Source organism: Trichechus manatus, unplaced genomic scaffold (genome assembly GCF_000243295.1).
Source record: "Trichechus manatus latirostris isolate Lorelei unplaced genomic scaffold, TriManLat1.0 scaffold00038, whole genome shotgun sequence".
Lineage (NCBI taxonomy): Eukaryota > Metazoa > Chordata > Mammalia > Sirenia > Trichechidae > Trichechus > Trichechus manatus.
This window is the reverse complement of record NW_004443974.1, coordinates 11,830,339-11,845,593: the sequence shown is the minus strand read 5'-3', so window position 1 is coordinate 11,845,593 and position 15,255 is coordinate 11,830,339. Positions and strand designations below refer to the sequence as shown.

General features: G+C 51.2%; 1 protein-coding gene across 1 annotated transcript; it reads right to left on the bottom strand.

Moving 5' to 3' along the window:
• Positions 1 to 6,112: 6,112 nt before the first annotated feature.
• SLC2A8 (solute carrier family 2 member 8) lies at positions 6,113 to 14,611 on the bottom strand. The gene is made up of 10 exons (XM_004375685.1): positions 14,556 to 14,611; positions 14,309 to 14,471; positions 13,901 to 14,107; positions 12,367 to 12,466; positions 10,622 to 10,821; positions 9,632 to 9,775; positions 9,391 to 9,499; positions 8,296 to 8,469; positions 7,707 to 7,852; positions 6,113 to 6,250 (listed from the first exon to the last, which is right to left on the bottom strand). The coding sequence occupies exons 1-10, from the start codon at positions 14,609 to 14,611 to the stop codon at positions 6,113 to 6,115; spliced, it is 1,437 nt and encodes a 478-aa protein (XP_004375742.1).
• Positions 14,612 to 15,255: the final 644 nt, after the last annotated feature.

Sequence of the window (15,255 nt, the reverse complement as noted above, 5' to 3'; positions counted from 1 at the left end):
GTGTGCTGTCACAGTATGGGGAGAGCAATTAGGGTCACATAACAATGTATGTATAAATTTTTGTATGGGAAAAACAAAAAAAGAAAAGGAAGAGCAAAACCATCCAGAAACCAAGTGGGAAGCCCAGACCTCCCTCACTCCCTTTTCCTGACCTTGCTTTGCCTGAGCAGTTGGGATGAACTTTAAAGTCATAATCATCAGTCACTCTACCCTGACAGGGACAAAAGCTGAGACAGTGTCATCCTTCCCAGGTCACAAGGCTCAAACCAAAAAAAAAGGAAACCAAACCCATTGCCATCGAGTCAATTCCGACTCATAGCGACCCTATAGGACAGAGTACAACTGCCCCATAGGGTTTCCAAGGAGTACCTGGTGGATTCAAACTGCTGACCTTTTGGTTAGCAGCCAAACTCTTATCACAAGGCCCAGCTGATGCTAATTCCATGATGGCTGTAAGGCGGTAGGGAAGAGTTTCTTGCCTTAGTATTGGAATCCCACTGAAAGGCAACAGGGTGCTTCATTCTCCAGCAGATGCAATTTTGTCCATGACCACTGGGTGGCGTTAAGGCACGTCTTCCTTTAGGTTGCAGACGATTCTCCTGGAAGTTATTGTGAGGGAAAGGGGGGATAGGAGAGTGGTGGGGGAGAGGTTAGAGGGAGTGGTGGTGGGTGTCAGCGGGCAGGGGAGATTTCTCCCTTGACTAGAATAAAGCACGGCTTCTGCTGCACTGTCCTCTTGGATGCTGTATCCTGCCCCTCTTCATGGGCCTGATGGTGCTGTACTGGGCTCCAGAGCCAGATAAAGAAGTGTTAGCTGGGACTGGCTCTTGGACCCTGAAGTATTTTGTGCTGTCATGGGAAGACCCTAAGGGGGCTTAAAAAAACCTGTCGCCATCGAGTCAATTCTGACTCATAGCACCGTGTCGGACAGAGTAGAACTGCCCCGTAGGGTTTCCAAGGCTGTAAATCTTTATGGAGGCAGACTGCCAGATCTTTCTCCCGTGGAGTGGCTGGTGGGTTCAAACTGGTGACATTTTGGTTAGCAGCCAAGTGCTTAACCACTGCACCACCAGGGCTCCGATTATCACTGCCTTAGGGACCTCTAAAGAGTGTATGGACCCACAAGTCATCTGCTATAAGTGGGTGCTGGTAGTGATTAGAAGGTGCCATGGGGAGGAGTTGCTGCAGGATCATGGTAGGAGTAACATATAAGGAGAAAAATGTTTAAAGATTTAAAATGTCCCTTTCTTTATGAGTCATCCCTCGAACCTCACACCTGGCCTTGCCTGCCACTCCCCACCCTACCACTGCCTCCCATGCTCACCTGCACAGCCTCACCAACGACAACAGCTAACATTGATCGAGCACTTCTTTTGTGCCAACCTCAGTTCTAAGTGCTTTGCATAATTATCTCCCTTCATCCTCAGGACAACCCCATGAGGGAGTTTGCATCATTATGCAAATTTTACAGATGAATAAACTGAGGGTTAGGGAGGTTAAGTGACTTGTCCACTTGTCCAGGTCACACAGTCAGTGAGTAACACAACCAGAATTTGAACCAAGCACACTGACTTACCCACTATGCAGCACTGGCTCCTGGCCGCTGAATTAGAAAAGAGGCCAAGGTGGGGTTTGAAGCCACAATGATGTGTACCTAGCTCACATCTTTAACCATCTCCCTCCCTTGCAGCCTGGAGAGCTAACTCATCCCCCCTGCCTTCCCTCTGGTCCTTCACCGGCCCCCATTTGCAGAGGCTAGAGGATGGCCAGGCAGGTGCTGCCCTCAAGCTCCATGTGAAGAAGTCATCCAGTACAAAGACAAGGTGACAGAGAGTGGGTAGCCTGAGTAGGGACTGTGGTTCAAGAAGTTTAAGCCTGTTGTGTTTTATAAAACGTGGATGTGAGTAGCACAGATGCTGTAGCTGCCCCAGTCATTAGACACCTAATGTGTGCCTGAAGCCCTCTGAAAGTCCTGCTCCCTTCTCTTTGGTGCTGACTCCCTGAGAACAGATTCTCGCTGAGATAATGGGGGAAGGGCCCCTCTCAGGCACAGCCAGTGCGTAACCAGAAGAATCTTTAGATTCGAATATTCACAGAATGAATGAAAAGAAACCCATAATTAGATACATTCTCAGGAAATTTTAGATTGCCAAAGAGAAAACCATGAAAGCTTCCAGAGGATAAGAACAGTTCACCTGCAAGAGAATTAACTGGTAATACATTTCTCATTAGTCACAGTGGATGCTAAAACAGACTTTACCTAAAGCACAGGGTTTCTGTTTTTCTGGAAACAACCTACAGCCTAAGCATGAAAGACAACTGTACAGATACATGTATGTATATATGTGTATACATGCATATACACACCTATGTATGCATACATGTATATATGTGTATATATACCCATCATTGTCAAGTCGATTCCGACTCAAAGCAACCCTATAGGACAGATTAGAACTGCCCGATAGGGTTTCCAAGGAGCAACTGGTGGATTTGAACTGCTGACATTTTGGTTAGCAGCCAAACACTTACCCACTGCGCCATCAGGGCTCCATGTGTGTATATACATATATAGAAATACATAAAATGTGGATATTCTTAATCTTGACAAAGTAAAAATAGAACTGAGAAGTAGGGAGATGGCGTGAGGGTGACACAGAAGTTCTAATGTCTCTTACCCAGAGGAGGGCCAAGACAGACCATCACAAACTGATGGCTTCTGTATAATATGTACGGTCAAAACGGTAATCACCTTGAAAACTACAATCAGAAACTCTTAAAAGTGGTTCCTCCGTATACTTGAAGGTGGGGTGAGGACGTTTACTTTTCATTAGTCGTATTCTGTACCAGTTCACTTAAAAAAAAAAAAAAAAGCATGTTACTTTTATAATACCGTTTCTAAGGTTTTTAAAGAAGTTAAATTCTTATAAAAAATGAGGAAGGGATTGGAAGCCACCCTATCAAGTTGGGACTCAAACAAAAAATTCACATTCTGATCACCTGAGTTAAATTTTTGTTTGGCAGCGTTTATTTGGTGGTAGATCTATGTATCAGGGTTCTTCAGAGACACAGAACAGAATATCATATATACATTATATCTATTATTGTAAAAATGGTGTGGCATCAGAGGTCCTCTAACTTCATGAGGAGGGAGAATAATCACCATCATAAGCCTAAGGCTGATTCCTATGAGGTGGAGGTCAGAAATACCTCTGCTTTCCAACCTTTTTTACCAATTCTGACACCAGCCGTCCCTCCCATGGCACTCTCTACTTCTCTGCTGAGTTCAATAATTTCATTGCAGTGGACACACAGAACTCACAGACTATACTCACGATTATGGAGTTTATTAGGGAAGTAACAGGAATAACTCATGATCAGGATCAACAGGTTACAACTCAGGATCAAGATCTGCATCAGGAAGCATGCGGGCAAAGCCTGTAAGTCTCCCCCAAAGTGGAGAGCACATCCCCCCCTTCTTCAGTGCAGGGCAGCTGTCTCGACTCCTCCTAGCCATGCAAGCAAGCAGGCCCTTCTCTCCACCATGCATGCTCCCTCTCAGCTGTGCAGGCCCCCTCTCATCCCTGGCCTCTGTGCTGCTCAGTGAAGTGTTACAAAGCTCTTTAGCTCTGCCGATACATGCCCGGATGCACCCTACTCTGCCAGAAAACCTCCTGCCTGAAGGTACTCAGCTCTCTTGCTTGGTGGGTTGGCAAGCCTAGCTTGCTGGTCTCATGCCGCTGCCGTCTCATGCCATCTTCAGTGTTACAGCTCTGTATCCTGGGATTAGGAGTTTCTCAGTGCAGATACCTTGGGTCCAAAAGACACACTTCCTCCTGGCTCTTCTTCTTGATGGTAATGAGGTCCCTTTTTAGCCTCCGGATAGCAAAACTGACCAATCCCCTACAAGAGTTCCATGCACCTTCTTTGCATAGTCCCACCCCCACAACGGTTCCATGCACTTTATTTGCATTATCAGCAGGCTGTCTAATCCCCTTGGTGGGCCACGAACACCTTATTTGCATAGTCCCACCCAATCATTTTGTGGGAGTCACAAGACCATGGCTAGAAGGGCCATGTTAAAGCGCTTCACTACACCACAATAATGTTAGAAAGAATAAATTTAAGGAATTGGCTCACGCAATTGCGGGGGCTGGCAAGTCCAAAATCCGTAGGCCAAGAAGGCTGGAAACTCTGGCAGGATATTTATGTCAGTCTTGAGGCAGAATCCTCCTCTTGGAAACCTCAGTTTTTGCTCTTATGGCCTTCAGTTGATTGAATTGATGGTCAGCCAGCTTATGGAGAGTCATCTCCTTTATTTAGAGTCAACTGATTACAAACGTTAATCATATCAACAGAATACCTTCAGAGCAACATTTAGTGTTTGACCAAACAACTGGGCACCACAGCCTAGCTTAACTGACACAAAATTAACCAGCACAATCTGCATGCATGAACACGGGGAGGTGTTCAAGATATACTGTTGTGTGAAAAAAGCAGGTTTCAGAACCAACTATCCTCACAGAAAAAAGTCCAAAATACACACCACATCATTGCAGTGCCTTCACTTTGGGGAGTGGGGTTAAGGAGTGTTGGAAACATTTTCAGTATTTACTTTTGTTGTTGAATGTTTTACAATAAGCACACGTAAATATATTACAAGTCTGGGTAAAAAAGAAGTTTGAAAACTTGCTGCTACTACTACCATTGCTGCATTGAGATACAAAAAAAGCAATATGGTTCCCAACCCAATCAATGACCACCGTGCAAGCATTAAGAATGGTAATGTAGATAGCAGTATCTACATGGAACGATGTTCCTTCACACAGTCATGACCTCGCTCCTAGAAGACCTCAAAGAATTTGGATTTTGCTGGAATTGAAAACAGTCCAGGGCCCTGTGCATTGCTGAGCACATTTTTCTGGAATCAGAGCTGCTGCTGCAGGATCTTCTGGAAACCAGACCTGGAGTCCTGCTTTGTCACCACTCTTCTCAGTACCACACTGCACTTCCACTCCCTTCCAAACATTCCCAGGCAATCCACTCTCATTACATGCCTTAAGATGCCAAGGAGTGTATATGCTGGGGGTAGGGGGAAGGGGTAAGGTTTTGTACAACCTGGGAAGTGGATGAAGCAGACCATTAAAGCAGCAGCATGGACCCACTTATGTGTGGTGATGCGGTAAAGCATATGTCGGGAGAGATCTTTTGAGATAGAATCAAATTTTTAACAGGTTATCAATGGAAAGGAGCAGCTGTGAATAATTATATCCAAGAAAACTAATATTTGTAAAGTGCTCAGGACAGTGCCTAGCTATAAAAATAATTGTTAAATAAATCTGTTTTCAAATTTTCCTGCAATCAACACAACGGATAATAATTTAGAAAAGACTTCCAGTTCCATTAAAGTTAACAGAAAAAGACAGGTGCTTTTTTTTTTTTTTGAAATTCAACAAGATGACTAATGACCCAGGGACTGGAGTCTAAGGAAGGAGCCAGAAATGACCTCAACATGCTCAGGGTAGGCTTGGCTGACTGTGAGAAGTAAACCCACAGAAAGTTCTCCACAAGGCCCAGGAGGGCCTTGTCCATGGAAAGGATAGGAATATACCCTTCTCAAACTGGGGCTCACACAAAAACGTTGTGGCCTGCTTTTCTGAGTCAAATCTTTATTTGACAAAGTTCCTTCCAGATAGTCCAACTACCTGAGAGTAAAAACTGTGTGCCCAGCACCTAGCCTCCGAAAGCATCTCCAGCCAGAAAATGAGGAACCACGAGTCCATCTCTTTCTCTGCTGCTTCAGTGTTGTGAAGGAGATGGTGGAAGGGTGACCTCGGACTGCAGAGACTCTCCCAGCTGCTCCCTGCTCCCAAGTCCACAGAAAAACAGCAGGAACTGGACCAAGAGGCTGGCACCTCATACCCCCAGTCGCTGGGCTACAGAGATCTGCACAGGAAGGAGGGACCCTGGAGGCCAAGGCTCCAAGGGGCTGTGGTTCTGGGTCTCAGCTCCCCTGGGGCCTGGGGGCAGCAAGGGTTTAGGGTGGCTTCATCCCCTCTGATGCCCAAAGCCGGCCCAGCTAGGAAGGTCAGCCATGCACAAGAAGGAGCTGTCATCGCCCCTCAAAATGGGCTGTGATTTGTTCCAAAGTCTTCCCTTTGGTTTCCGGGACACAGAACACAGCAAAGAGGACGCTGAAGATGCAGAAGGTAGAGGTGAGCCAGAAGGCGCCATAAGGCCTGAGGACCTCCTGCAGAGAGAGGGGAACCGCCATGTGTGGACAACCAGTGCCGGGACTCAGCCTGCCCAGCCCACGGCTGCACCTTGTCTGTCTCCACCAAGCCCAGGGCAATGGAGGAAGGTCAAGGGTAGCAGTCTTGTGGCCCGGGTCAACTATGCCCAAGGTGTAGATGTTCTGTGGGAAACTGAGGCTCACAGTGATGAACTGACTGCCTCCAAGGCCAGAGACCCATTAAATGGGCTCTAGCCTGTGTCTGACTCCAGGGTGCACAGACCCACCCTCTATACTCAGCTTTGGTCCCACCTACCCTCTGGGGTCTCTGCCTTGGGGTCTCTTTTTATGGTGCTGGTGGGGATGGGTGAGCTATCAGCAGGTCCAGATGGGGCAGAGTGAGCATGGCCCCGGGAGCATACAGAGACACTCAGGGCCCACTGTCATGGAGTGGGGAGTGAGGCTGCCCCCCAACCCCAGCCCATCCCCAGTGACATCCCAGGTGCCAGAACCAAAGCTTCTCTTTATCTGGGGCCTGGTGACCTCAGGAAGCCCTTTTCAGATGCTGTACACTCCTGGGTCATGGTTGGGTCCTTTGCCATCTCCTCCTTGGCTTCTTTTCCTCCCCACTTTGTCATCCTTCTCTTCCCAGGCCTCAGCCTGGTCTTCCTGATGTGCTCCTTCAGGCATCCCTGCCTGAGGGGGTCCCGGGCCCTGTGTCCAGGCCTCTCACCAAGTCTGCATCTGGGTGCCCCCATACAGCCTCCCAGCAATTCACTCCCCACCACTTGTCTATTGCCTTCCTGGCCCTCGTCATAAAGGGGGCCTTGTCCATCTCATTCATTGCTGACTCTGGTGCCCTGAACAGGGCGTCGACCTGGTATGTGCCAGGAGACCTGGGGGCAATCAATGACTGAACAAATGTCTTCATTATCTGCTTCAGAACCATCCCTCATTGGCTGGGAAGCCCTGGGGCCTGGACCATGTCTGTGTCAGTCTTGTCTGCAGGAAAGTAGCAAGATGTTGAACCAAACTGATGCTCCCATCACCCCTAGGAGGAAAGTACTGTTACCCTCCTCCATTTCCAGCCAAGGAAACTGGTTCAGAGAAGGTAAGCAGCATGCCCAAGGCCACACAGACAGTAAGGACTTAGCAGGCCTGTTGACTCCAAAGCCCAAGCTCTTCCCAGCACAGACTTCGCCTGATCTGCATGCCCAATCTCCATTAATGGCAGGCCAACCACACTGTCCTCCACTATGATGGCCTGAAGACTCTTGAGAGAGTGCTTACAGCCTGGGTTCCTTGTCTGCTCTGACCCATCAGTCTCCACCTCACCCCTAACCGAGACTACAGGCCTCACAGGCATGGGCCTGCACGGAAAGCCACCAACCCTGAGTCTTTTACAACGAGAGCTGTTTTAAAAAGTAGTTCTTTGGTGATGGCAGGGGGGAAGGCCACTGGGGCCTGGACTCACCATGAGGTAGCTAAATTCTTTTGTCACGAGAAAGGCCATGAGCCAGTTGGTGAGGACGCAGATGCCGGTGGCCACACCTTTAACGTGCAGGGGGAAGATCTCCGACATAAGGAGCCAGGGAATGGGCCCCCAGCCCAGAGCGAAGCCTGAGGGAGCAAGATAGGCATTCGAACCCACAGAGGCTAGACTCCTTGTGGGCTGCAGAGCCCACAGCCTTGGCCCAAGACCCCCTGGCTGAGGGCTCACAGGGCAGCAGTTTGGGTCTCCAAGGGTCCTGGGTTCCAGTCTGGTCCCACCAGCTCTGTGCCTTCCTGCTGTGAGACCTGGGACCAGTCACTCACTCCTTGTGCACCAGGCTTTTATCTATAATACGGGACAATGATGGGCCTGGTCATAGGACTGTTGTGGGGATTAAATGAAATGAACACAAAAGGGCTTAGTTCAGTGTCTAGCATGTGGTCAGAGATATAAACCCTGAGGCTGGGTAAGACTGGACTCATGGGAGCTGCAGGAACCCAGTGGTGATGGGGTATGGGAGCTGGTGGGGGACAGTGGCCCTCCCCCAGCCTCTCTGTGGGCCCCCTCTCACCAGCAATGAAAAAACACATGCTTCCCACAGCCAGCCAGGCCAGCCCTGCACTGGGATCAACAGGCTGTGTGGAGATAGGCATGAAGAGGTCCACATGTGAGGAGTTGTTGGGGCCACCCTGGGTCAGCTTGAAGTAGGCACCAAAGGCACTAGTGCTGAACACCATGATCACACCTGCAGGAAGGAGGGAGGGTGGGGCTGGGCAGTGCACTGGGAGTGCTGATCCCCTCCCCACCGTCCACCTGCCTGACCCTGTCTGCAGGGAAATGGCCTGCAGGCCCGGTGTGAGGCACTTGGCTGGAGCTCCAGGGTGCCTCGTGGCCATAGCCATGTGGCCTGGATGCCTCTGAGAGGGCACACCTGGTGCAGTGAGGGTGGCAGGGCCCTGCAAACTCAATATTCCAGCACTTTGGCCTCGGGACCCCTGACTGAGCAGCACCCCATCCCTGCCCCACCAGCCCTGGCTTGAACCTCAAACGTTAGCAAACTCTAAGAAGTTCCGGGACACAGACCCTCCCTGACCAGGCCAAGGAAGCAGGAGTAATAACAGCAGTAGCATTTTAACCTCCACCCACAATGGTATAATCTTCTCAGTGGCCGGCACATAGCAGTGCTCTGTGGGCCAAAGCATGGTGTGCCAGGGCCTCACATAGATCATTTCCTGATCCTCATAACCACACTGAGGAAGGCACTGCTGTGATCCCCTTTTCTCAAAGGGGGAAATTGAGGCTCAGGGAGGTAAAGTTACTTGCTCAAAAAGACCAAAAGCTTCACTTCACTTCCTGATCCTCAGTTTACCAACTGTAAAATGGGGGCTGTGATAGGGCCCCTCTTGTGGGTTTATCGTGAAGGTTAAATGCATTAATGCAGTAACACTCTTAGCCTAAGCTGGTCTGGAGCAAGTGCTTGGTGAGCACAGCTGCTGCTAAAATCACAGCCTCATTAGTCCATGATGCTTGCTCTGCTGGACACTCGACCGTCCTTCTCCATCCTGTAATGTGGTGGCCTTCACAAAGACCCTCCAGCCCGTGGTGGGAGCCTGGTATGGAGGCACCAATATTTGTACAGGGCTGGGTTCTCATCCTCAGGCCTCACCTGACAAGGTCAGGAGCAGCCTCCGTCCAGCTCTGTCCATGACCAATGCTGCTGTAGCAGTGAACAGCACTTGGATGATGCTCATGATGATTGAGGCCAGGCTGCTGTTCTGAGGGAAGACGGGGGCCAAGGCAGTCAGGTGGGCCAGCCAAAGAGGCTGGGAGGGTGACCGCAGTAGGCCCCTGCTTTGAGGAGGAAACCCCACCCATATGGCATGCTGATGAGGCAGAGGCTGCTTTACCTTGAACTTGGCCTTCTCAAAGATGGTCTCTGCATAGAACATGACGGCATTGATCCCTGACAGCTGCTGGAAGGCCATCAGTGAAATGCCGATGATAAAGGGCTTGTAGACCCCAGGCTGCCTCAGCTGGGCCAGCTGGAATCCCTGCTCAGACAGAAACCAGGTCATCAGTGGCTTCTCTGCCCTCTCTCATGGGCGTCCCTGGGCTTTGAGCCCCTGTCCTTAAGGTCGCGGAGGGGAATGAGCCTCTGCATGGATTCTCGACTAGGCTCTACCTGTGGCTTCAGGTCCACAGATGAGTCCCCACATCACTTTCACCTCCCTATTTGTAAGGTGAGGAAATCCTTACCTGTCCATGTCTTTTCCTGAATTGTTGGGGACAAACAGCAAAGTTCTATGCACCCCAACCCCTCCGACCTCGAGGGCATCCAGTCCTTCCCTTGGGCCTGGCCCTGTGCTCAACGCCTCCCATGGCCCTTCTCACTGAACCCTTACTGCCACCTACACAGCACGCGCTATATGACTTTCACTTTGCAGATGAAGACACTAAGGGTTAAAGATGGAATGGTCACATAGCAGTTAAGTGGCAGAGTTGCAGTTTCAAACCCAGGTCTGACTCCAAAATCGAGACTCTTAACTGTCTCCTTGCCCTACAACCCCCCACCCAGCAGTTCCCCAATTAAATCTAGGTCCTCAATTTAGCACCTGTATTTCCTTCTGAATTGACCTCTCTCTTCCTGGGACAGTAAGAATCAAAGCTCAAAGCTTTTCTGGTGACTTCCAGAGGCTAGGCCCAGCTGAGTGGGGCTCTAGCTGGCCTCTGCCTGCTCATAAACAGGACAACACAGGGTCTGTCCCACCTCACTGAGGATGGAGGGATAGGTTCCTATCCCCCTCAAGTGTGTGAAAACTTGGAAACAGGCTATGCTGCCTCCCCCAGCTGCAAAGCGGTAATATGTCACCCATGCCCCCCAGCTCCCAGACCCTTACCTGGTGTTCATCCCTTGTGGGGGGCTCTTCCCAGTCCTGTTCAGAGCCCCACAAGAATTGCAGGGCGGCCATGGCTTCCTGGCGCTTGTGCTGAGTCAGCAGGAACCTTGGGGTCTCGGGCATGCAGCACATGAGCAGCAGCATGAGTGAAGGGGGCACACAGCCCAGCACTGCCAGCCAGCGCCACTCCAGGATGCTGCCTGGCAGGGGTGCAGGACGTCAGAACCAATCTGGACCACGTTCAGGGAATGCCTGCACCTCACAACCCCAGGGACTCAGCTCAAAGGACAGGGAGCTCACTGACTCTGCATGGCTGCCTTCATTTTTGTTACTGATAATGTTATTGTTACTGTTAATAACTTGTTAATAAATGGAGACATCGTGGTCCAACTTATCAGTTGTAGAGATGATGATGGGTGTGTAAATTATGCTATATCCGTTTAGTGAAATATTTATGTAACCATCAAACCAAAAATGAGCATTCCCTATAGGGTGGCTATATGTTGGAATCGACTTGATAACGGGTTTCCTACGTATTGACATGCTGTTGATATGGCACCACATATATAAAGGTAAGGAATAGGGGAATTAATATGCATACTCCTCATATAGTCACATACTCTTCTTGGGAACATTACTGGGCACCTCTGGCTTCTCCAGAGAGGAGTGGAACAGAGGTAGGGAGAGTCTTTACACTGAATACTCTCCCTACTTGTACTTCTTGGGAGCCCCTGGGTGATACAAATGGTAAACGTGTTCATTTGCTAACCAAAAGATTGGTGGATCGAGTCCACCCAGAGATGCCTCAGAAGAAAGGCCTGGTGATCTACTTCCAAAAAAATCAGCCATTGAAAACTTTATGGAGCACAGTTCTACTCCGACACACATGGGGTCCCCATCAGTCGAAATCAGCTTGACAGCAACTGGTTTTTTGTTTTGTACTTCTTAAGTGTTGAATCATTTGAACGTATATCTATTCAACAATAAATAAAGTGATGGCAGGATTTTGTTATTATGAAGATGTACAAAGAACAGTACAAAACCAGAATTATCTAGAATTACATAAAGCACTTTTTGTGTGTCACTTAATTTAACCCCCCAACAGTTAGGTGGGGTTATCGCCATTTAGACAGGGAAACAGGCACCTAGGGGCAGCGTGACTTGGGCAAGGTCACATAGTAAGTAAATGGCAGAGGCCGTCTCCAAACCTGGGACTGTCAGATTTGAAGCCTGCCATTTTTCTACCCCATTTCTTTCTGGTGAGATCACGGCTACCTCCTGAAGCTACCCCATGCCGGCCCTAGTTCTGCCCCCTTGGAGTCCCTGGAAACCTGCCTTCTTCACACCAACTCATCTGGCATTGTGAAGCCAGCACTGACATTTCTTAGGAAGACACACTCCGGCCTTTCAAACTCCTGTGCTGAAGATTTCTGGAGTGCCCCACCTACACCTGGAATCCTCTGGTTTGTCCATGCTCAATAAGGTACTGACCTAACCAGTCAGTCCTTGCCACACCCTTCCGACTGGGCTTCTACCCTTGGGAAACAAGGACATCACCTTCTCCAGCTCTCTCTGCAACTCAATAACAAGACCTCATGCACCACAAGATTCCAGGGAGGCTGTACACCTTGGGTAATGGGTGTGTGACATTGGAGTCCATTGACCTCTGAACCTCAGTTCCCATATCTGCAAAATGACCACTGGGCCTTTTACAGGGCTCAAAAGAGATAACGTGAAAACTGTACCTGCCACGTAGGCTAGGAGGATGCCTGTGACGACCATCAGCTGCACACAGGAGCCGAGCAGCCCCCGGACTGCTGGGTAAGCAATTTCGGAGATATACACCTGCCGGCAATTAAGATGAGGGTTTACTTGGCATCTAAGAGGGTCTTAAGTTGAAAAGCCTCAGCTGTCCAGCACTGAGGGGAGCCCTATTTGGGGCTGCTGCAGGCCCTGCAAACCCCCAATCACATTGTCCCAGGTCAACAGTGCCCTTCCCATACTGCTCCCCACTCCCACCATCAACAGTGATCTGTACCTTGTGTTCAAAGGGGATTAAGGTTATGTACTTGGCTGCTGTTGTGTGTGAGGGGAGAGGAGAGGGAACAGGGCTTCTCAAACTTTAATGTGTACAAATCTTCTTGGTAAAATGTCAGTTCTGATTCAGTAGGTCTGGGGTGGGGCCTGAGATTCTGCTCTTATAACTATTCAGGCTGCTGGCCCATGAACCACACTTTGAGTGATACCCTTGGAGTAATAAATCAGGAACTCCCAGCCTTATCTCTACCAGTGGCTTTCAGCACCTCCTCTGGGCTCAGGGGCCACCAGGGCCTTCCCCACACTTCTATGTTATTCCCTACACCTTAGGTCCATGACTAAGACAGGTGTGTTTTTGCCTAGGAAAAAACAAAATCGAGAAATACATCCCAGCTGCTGCCCAGCAAATGTAGGTGAAATGAGTTGGAGAAGCAAAGGGATGATCAGAAAGTAGAGCCACTGTTTTCAGTCTTAACGAGGTTGGGGTGTAGATAGTTCATCCTCCAAGCCCATGGCCAGCAGTAGTTCTTGGGTTACCCAGTGATCCCAGCTGCCAGGGTCCAAGTACTTCCATAAGCAGTATGTGCAAAGTTCCACTAAATCCTCATAATCACCTCATATGAGGCAATTATTCCATTATCCCCATTTTACAAAGGAGGAAACTGAGCCTCAGAGAGGTGCCCTGCCCAGGTGGGTGGCAGAGCCGGGATTTGAACCCAGGTGTGCAGCTCCAAAGTCTGCCTTTGCAGCGCTGGGTCAGGACAGGCTGACAGGGAAGCTGAGGGGCTAGTTTGTGAGCAGGGGGAGGGGAGTAGTGGATCTTAGCAGCCCTTACTGTCCCCTAGACAAACTCAAATCCATGTCTTTAATGGTGCAGAAGACAGAACAGGATTTTTCTGCTGCCTGTGGTCTGAAAGACACGTAGAGTTTAAGCCATCATGTGTGTGTAAAGCACAAGGGAGGCACAGTTAAGCCCGACAATGGCCTCACCACTGATTAGCTGTGGACCCTGCCTGGGGAAAGGACTTCACGTTTCTGATGCTCAGTTTCATCTGTAAAATGGGACGATAGCTGGCTCCTTCCATGGGCTGTGGTGAGGGTAAGGGGCATGATGTCTGGCACTCAGGAGGCTTTATAGCCCGTGTGGGCCACAGCCAGGGAAAAGCCACGCCCCAGGTTTGGGAAGCGGTTTGTCCCACTCCTTTTCCTCGGCCTCAGGCCGAGAGGCAGGTGGACACTCACCGGGGCCACTAGCGAGGCAATGCCGCAGGCCAACCCGGTGAGGAGGCGGCCCCCGAGCAGCATCCACACGTCCTGGGCCGCAGTGATGACAGCAAAACCGACCACGAAGGGCATGGTGCAGAGCAGGAGGCTCAGCTTGCGCCCAGCGCGGTCCAACAGCCAGCCTCCCAGCACGCCCCCCGCCGCGGCGCCCAGGGTCACGATGGCCTGGGAGGTGGCGGACCGCGGGATGAAGAGGGGGCGCCAGGGGCCGCGGCCCAACCTCACCCACAGGGAAGGAGCTGCGGGTCCCGGGTTGGAGGTCGGGGAGGGGGCGGCCCCAGGCAGAGGAGCCAGGTTGGACAGGGGAGAGGGGTCCCAGTGCCAGCCCAAGAGTGTGAGAGGGAGGGTCCTAGACCCGGGTCTCACCCCGAACCAGGAGGCGGCATCGTCGTCGAGGCGCGGGGCCGGGGGCGCGTCGCGCTGCAGGCTCGGGATGGCAGGGGAGCTGTAGCCGAGCGCGAAGCCGAAGCTGAACGGGCCCAGGGCAGCTGCGAAGGCGGCGAGGAAGACGCGGCGGCCTCGGGGGACGCTGCGGGGACAGGGCCGTCAGCGGCGCCGGGCGGAGCAGGGAAGAGGTGCAGGGAGAGAGGCCGCGCCCTCGGCCTCCGCTCACCTGCCGCCGGACGGCCCCAGGAGCGGCTGACTCTCCTCCTGGTCCTCAGGCACCATGTCCGCGGCCAACGCTTGTTCAGTGGGCTCAGATGCCCGAACTGCCACAGTACCCGCGAGTGTTGCCGGCACCCGACTCTCATTGCAGAGCCTGCCAATGGGCAGTGAGGGGTAGTTCTGGGGCGGGGTTGGAAGCTTCCGTGAATGTCAGGGCGGCCAATGAGAACGCAAGGCGGGGTTAGCCTCTGCGCTAGGGTCCGCCCTTAAATCAAAGCAGACCAATGGAAGCACAGAATAGGTTGGCGATACAAACTAGAACTGCCACTAGAACAGAGCTACCCAATGTACAGGCGGGCCGGAGTTTGCAGTAATTTGCCTCAGAGCTGAGCGGACCAATGAGGGTGGGGGGCGGGGACTGCACTTGGCCTGGAGCCGCCTCTCAACGCTGCTTCAACTGATGGGGCTAGGGGTTGGGCGAAGGTGGAGCGCGTGGATCTCCCGCCCACTACGTCGCCGCCCGAATTTACGGCTCCTACTGTCCTCTTTGGTTGGGTCAGCATTTCCTGCTGTTAACTGCTGCTTTGGGGCCTAGGCGCCTGTCCCAGCCCTGACCCCTGAGAGCTACAGAGCGGAAGGTCTCCAAACGAACTGTCCTGGGCCGCCTATTTCCCCCTAGAACGCAAAGACTGACCCGACATTCCTGC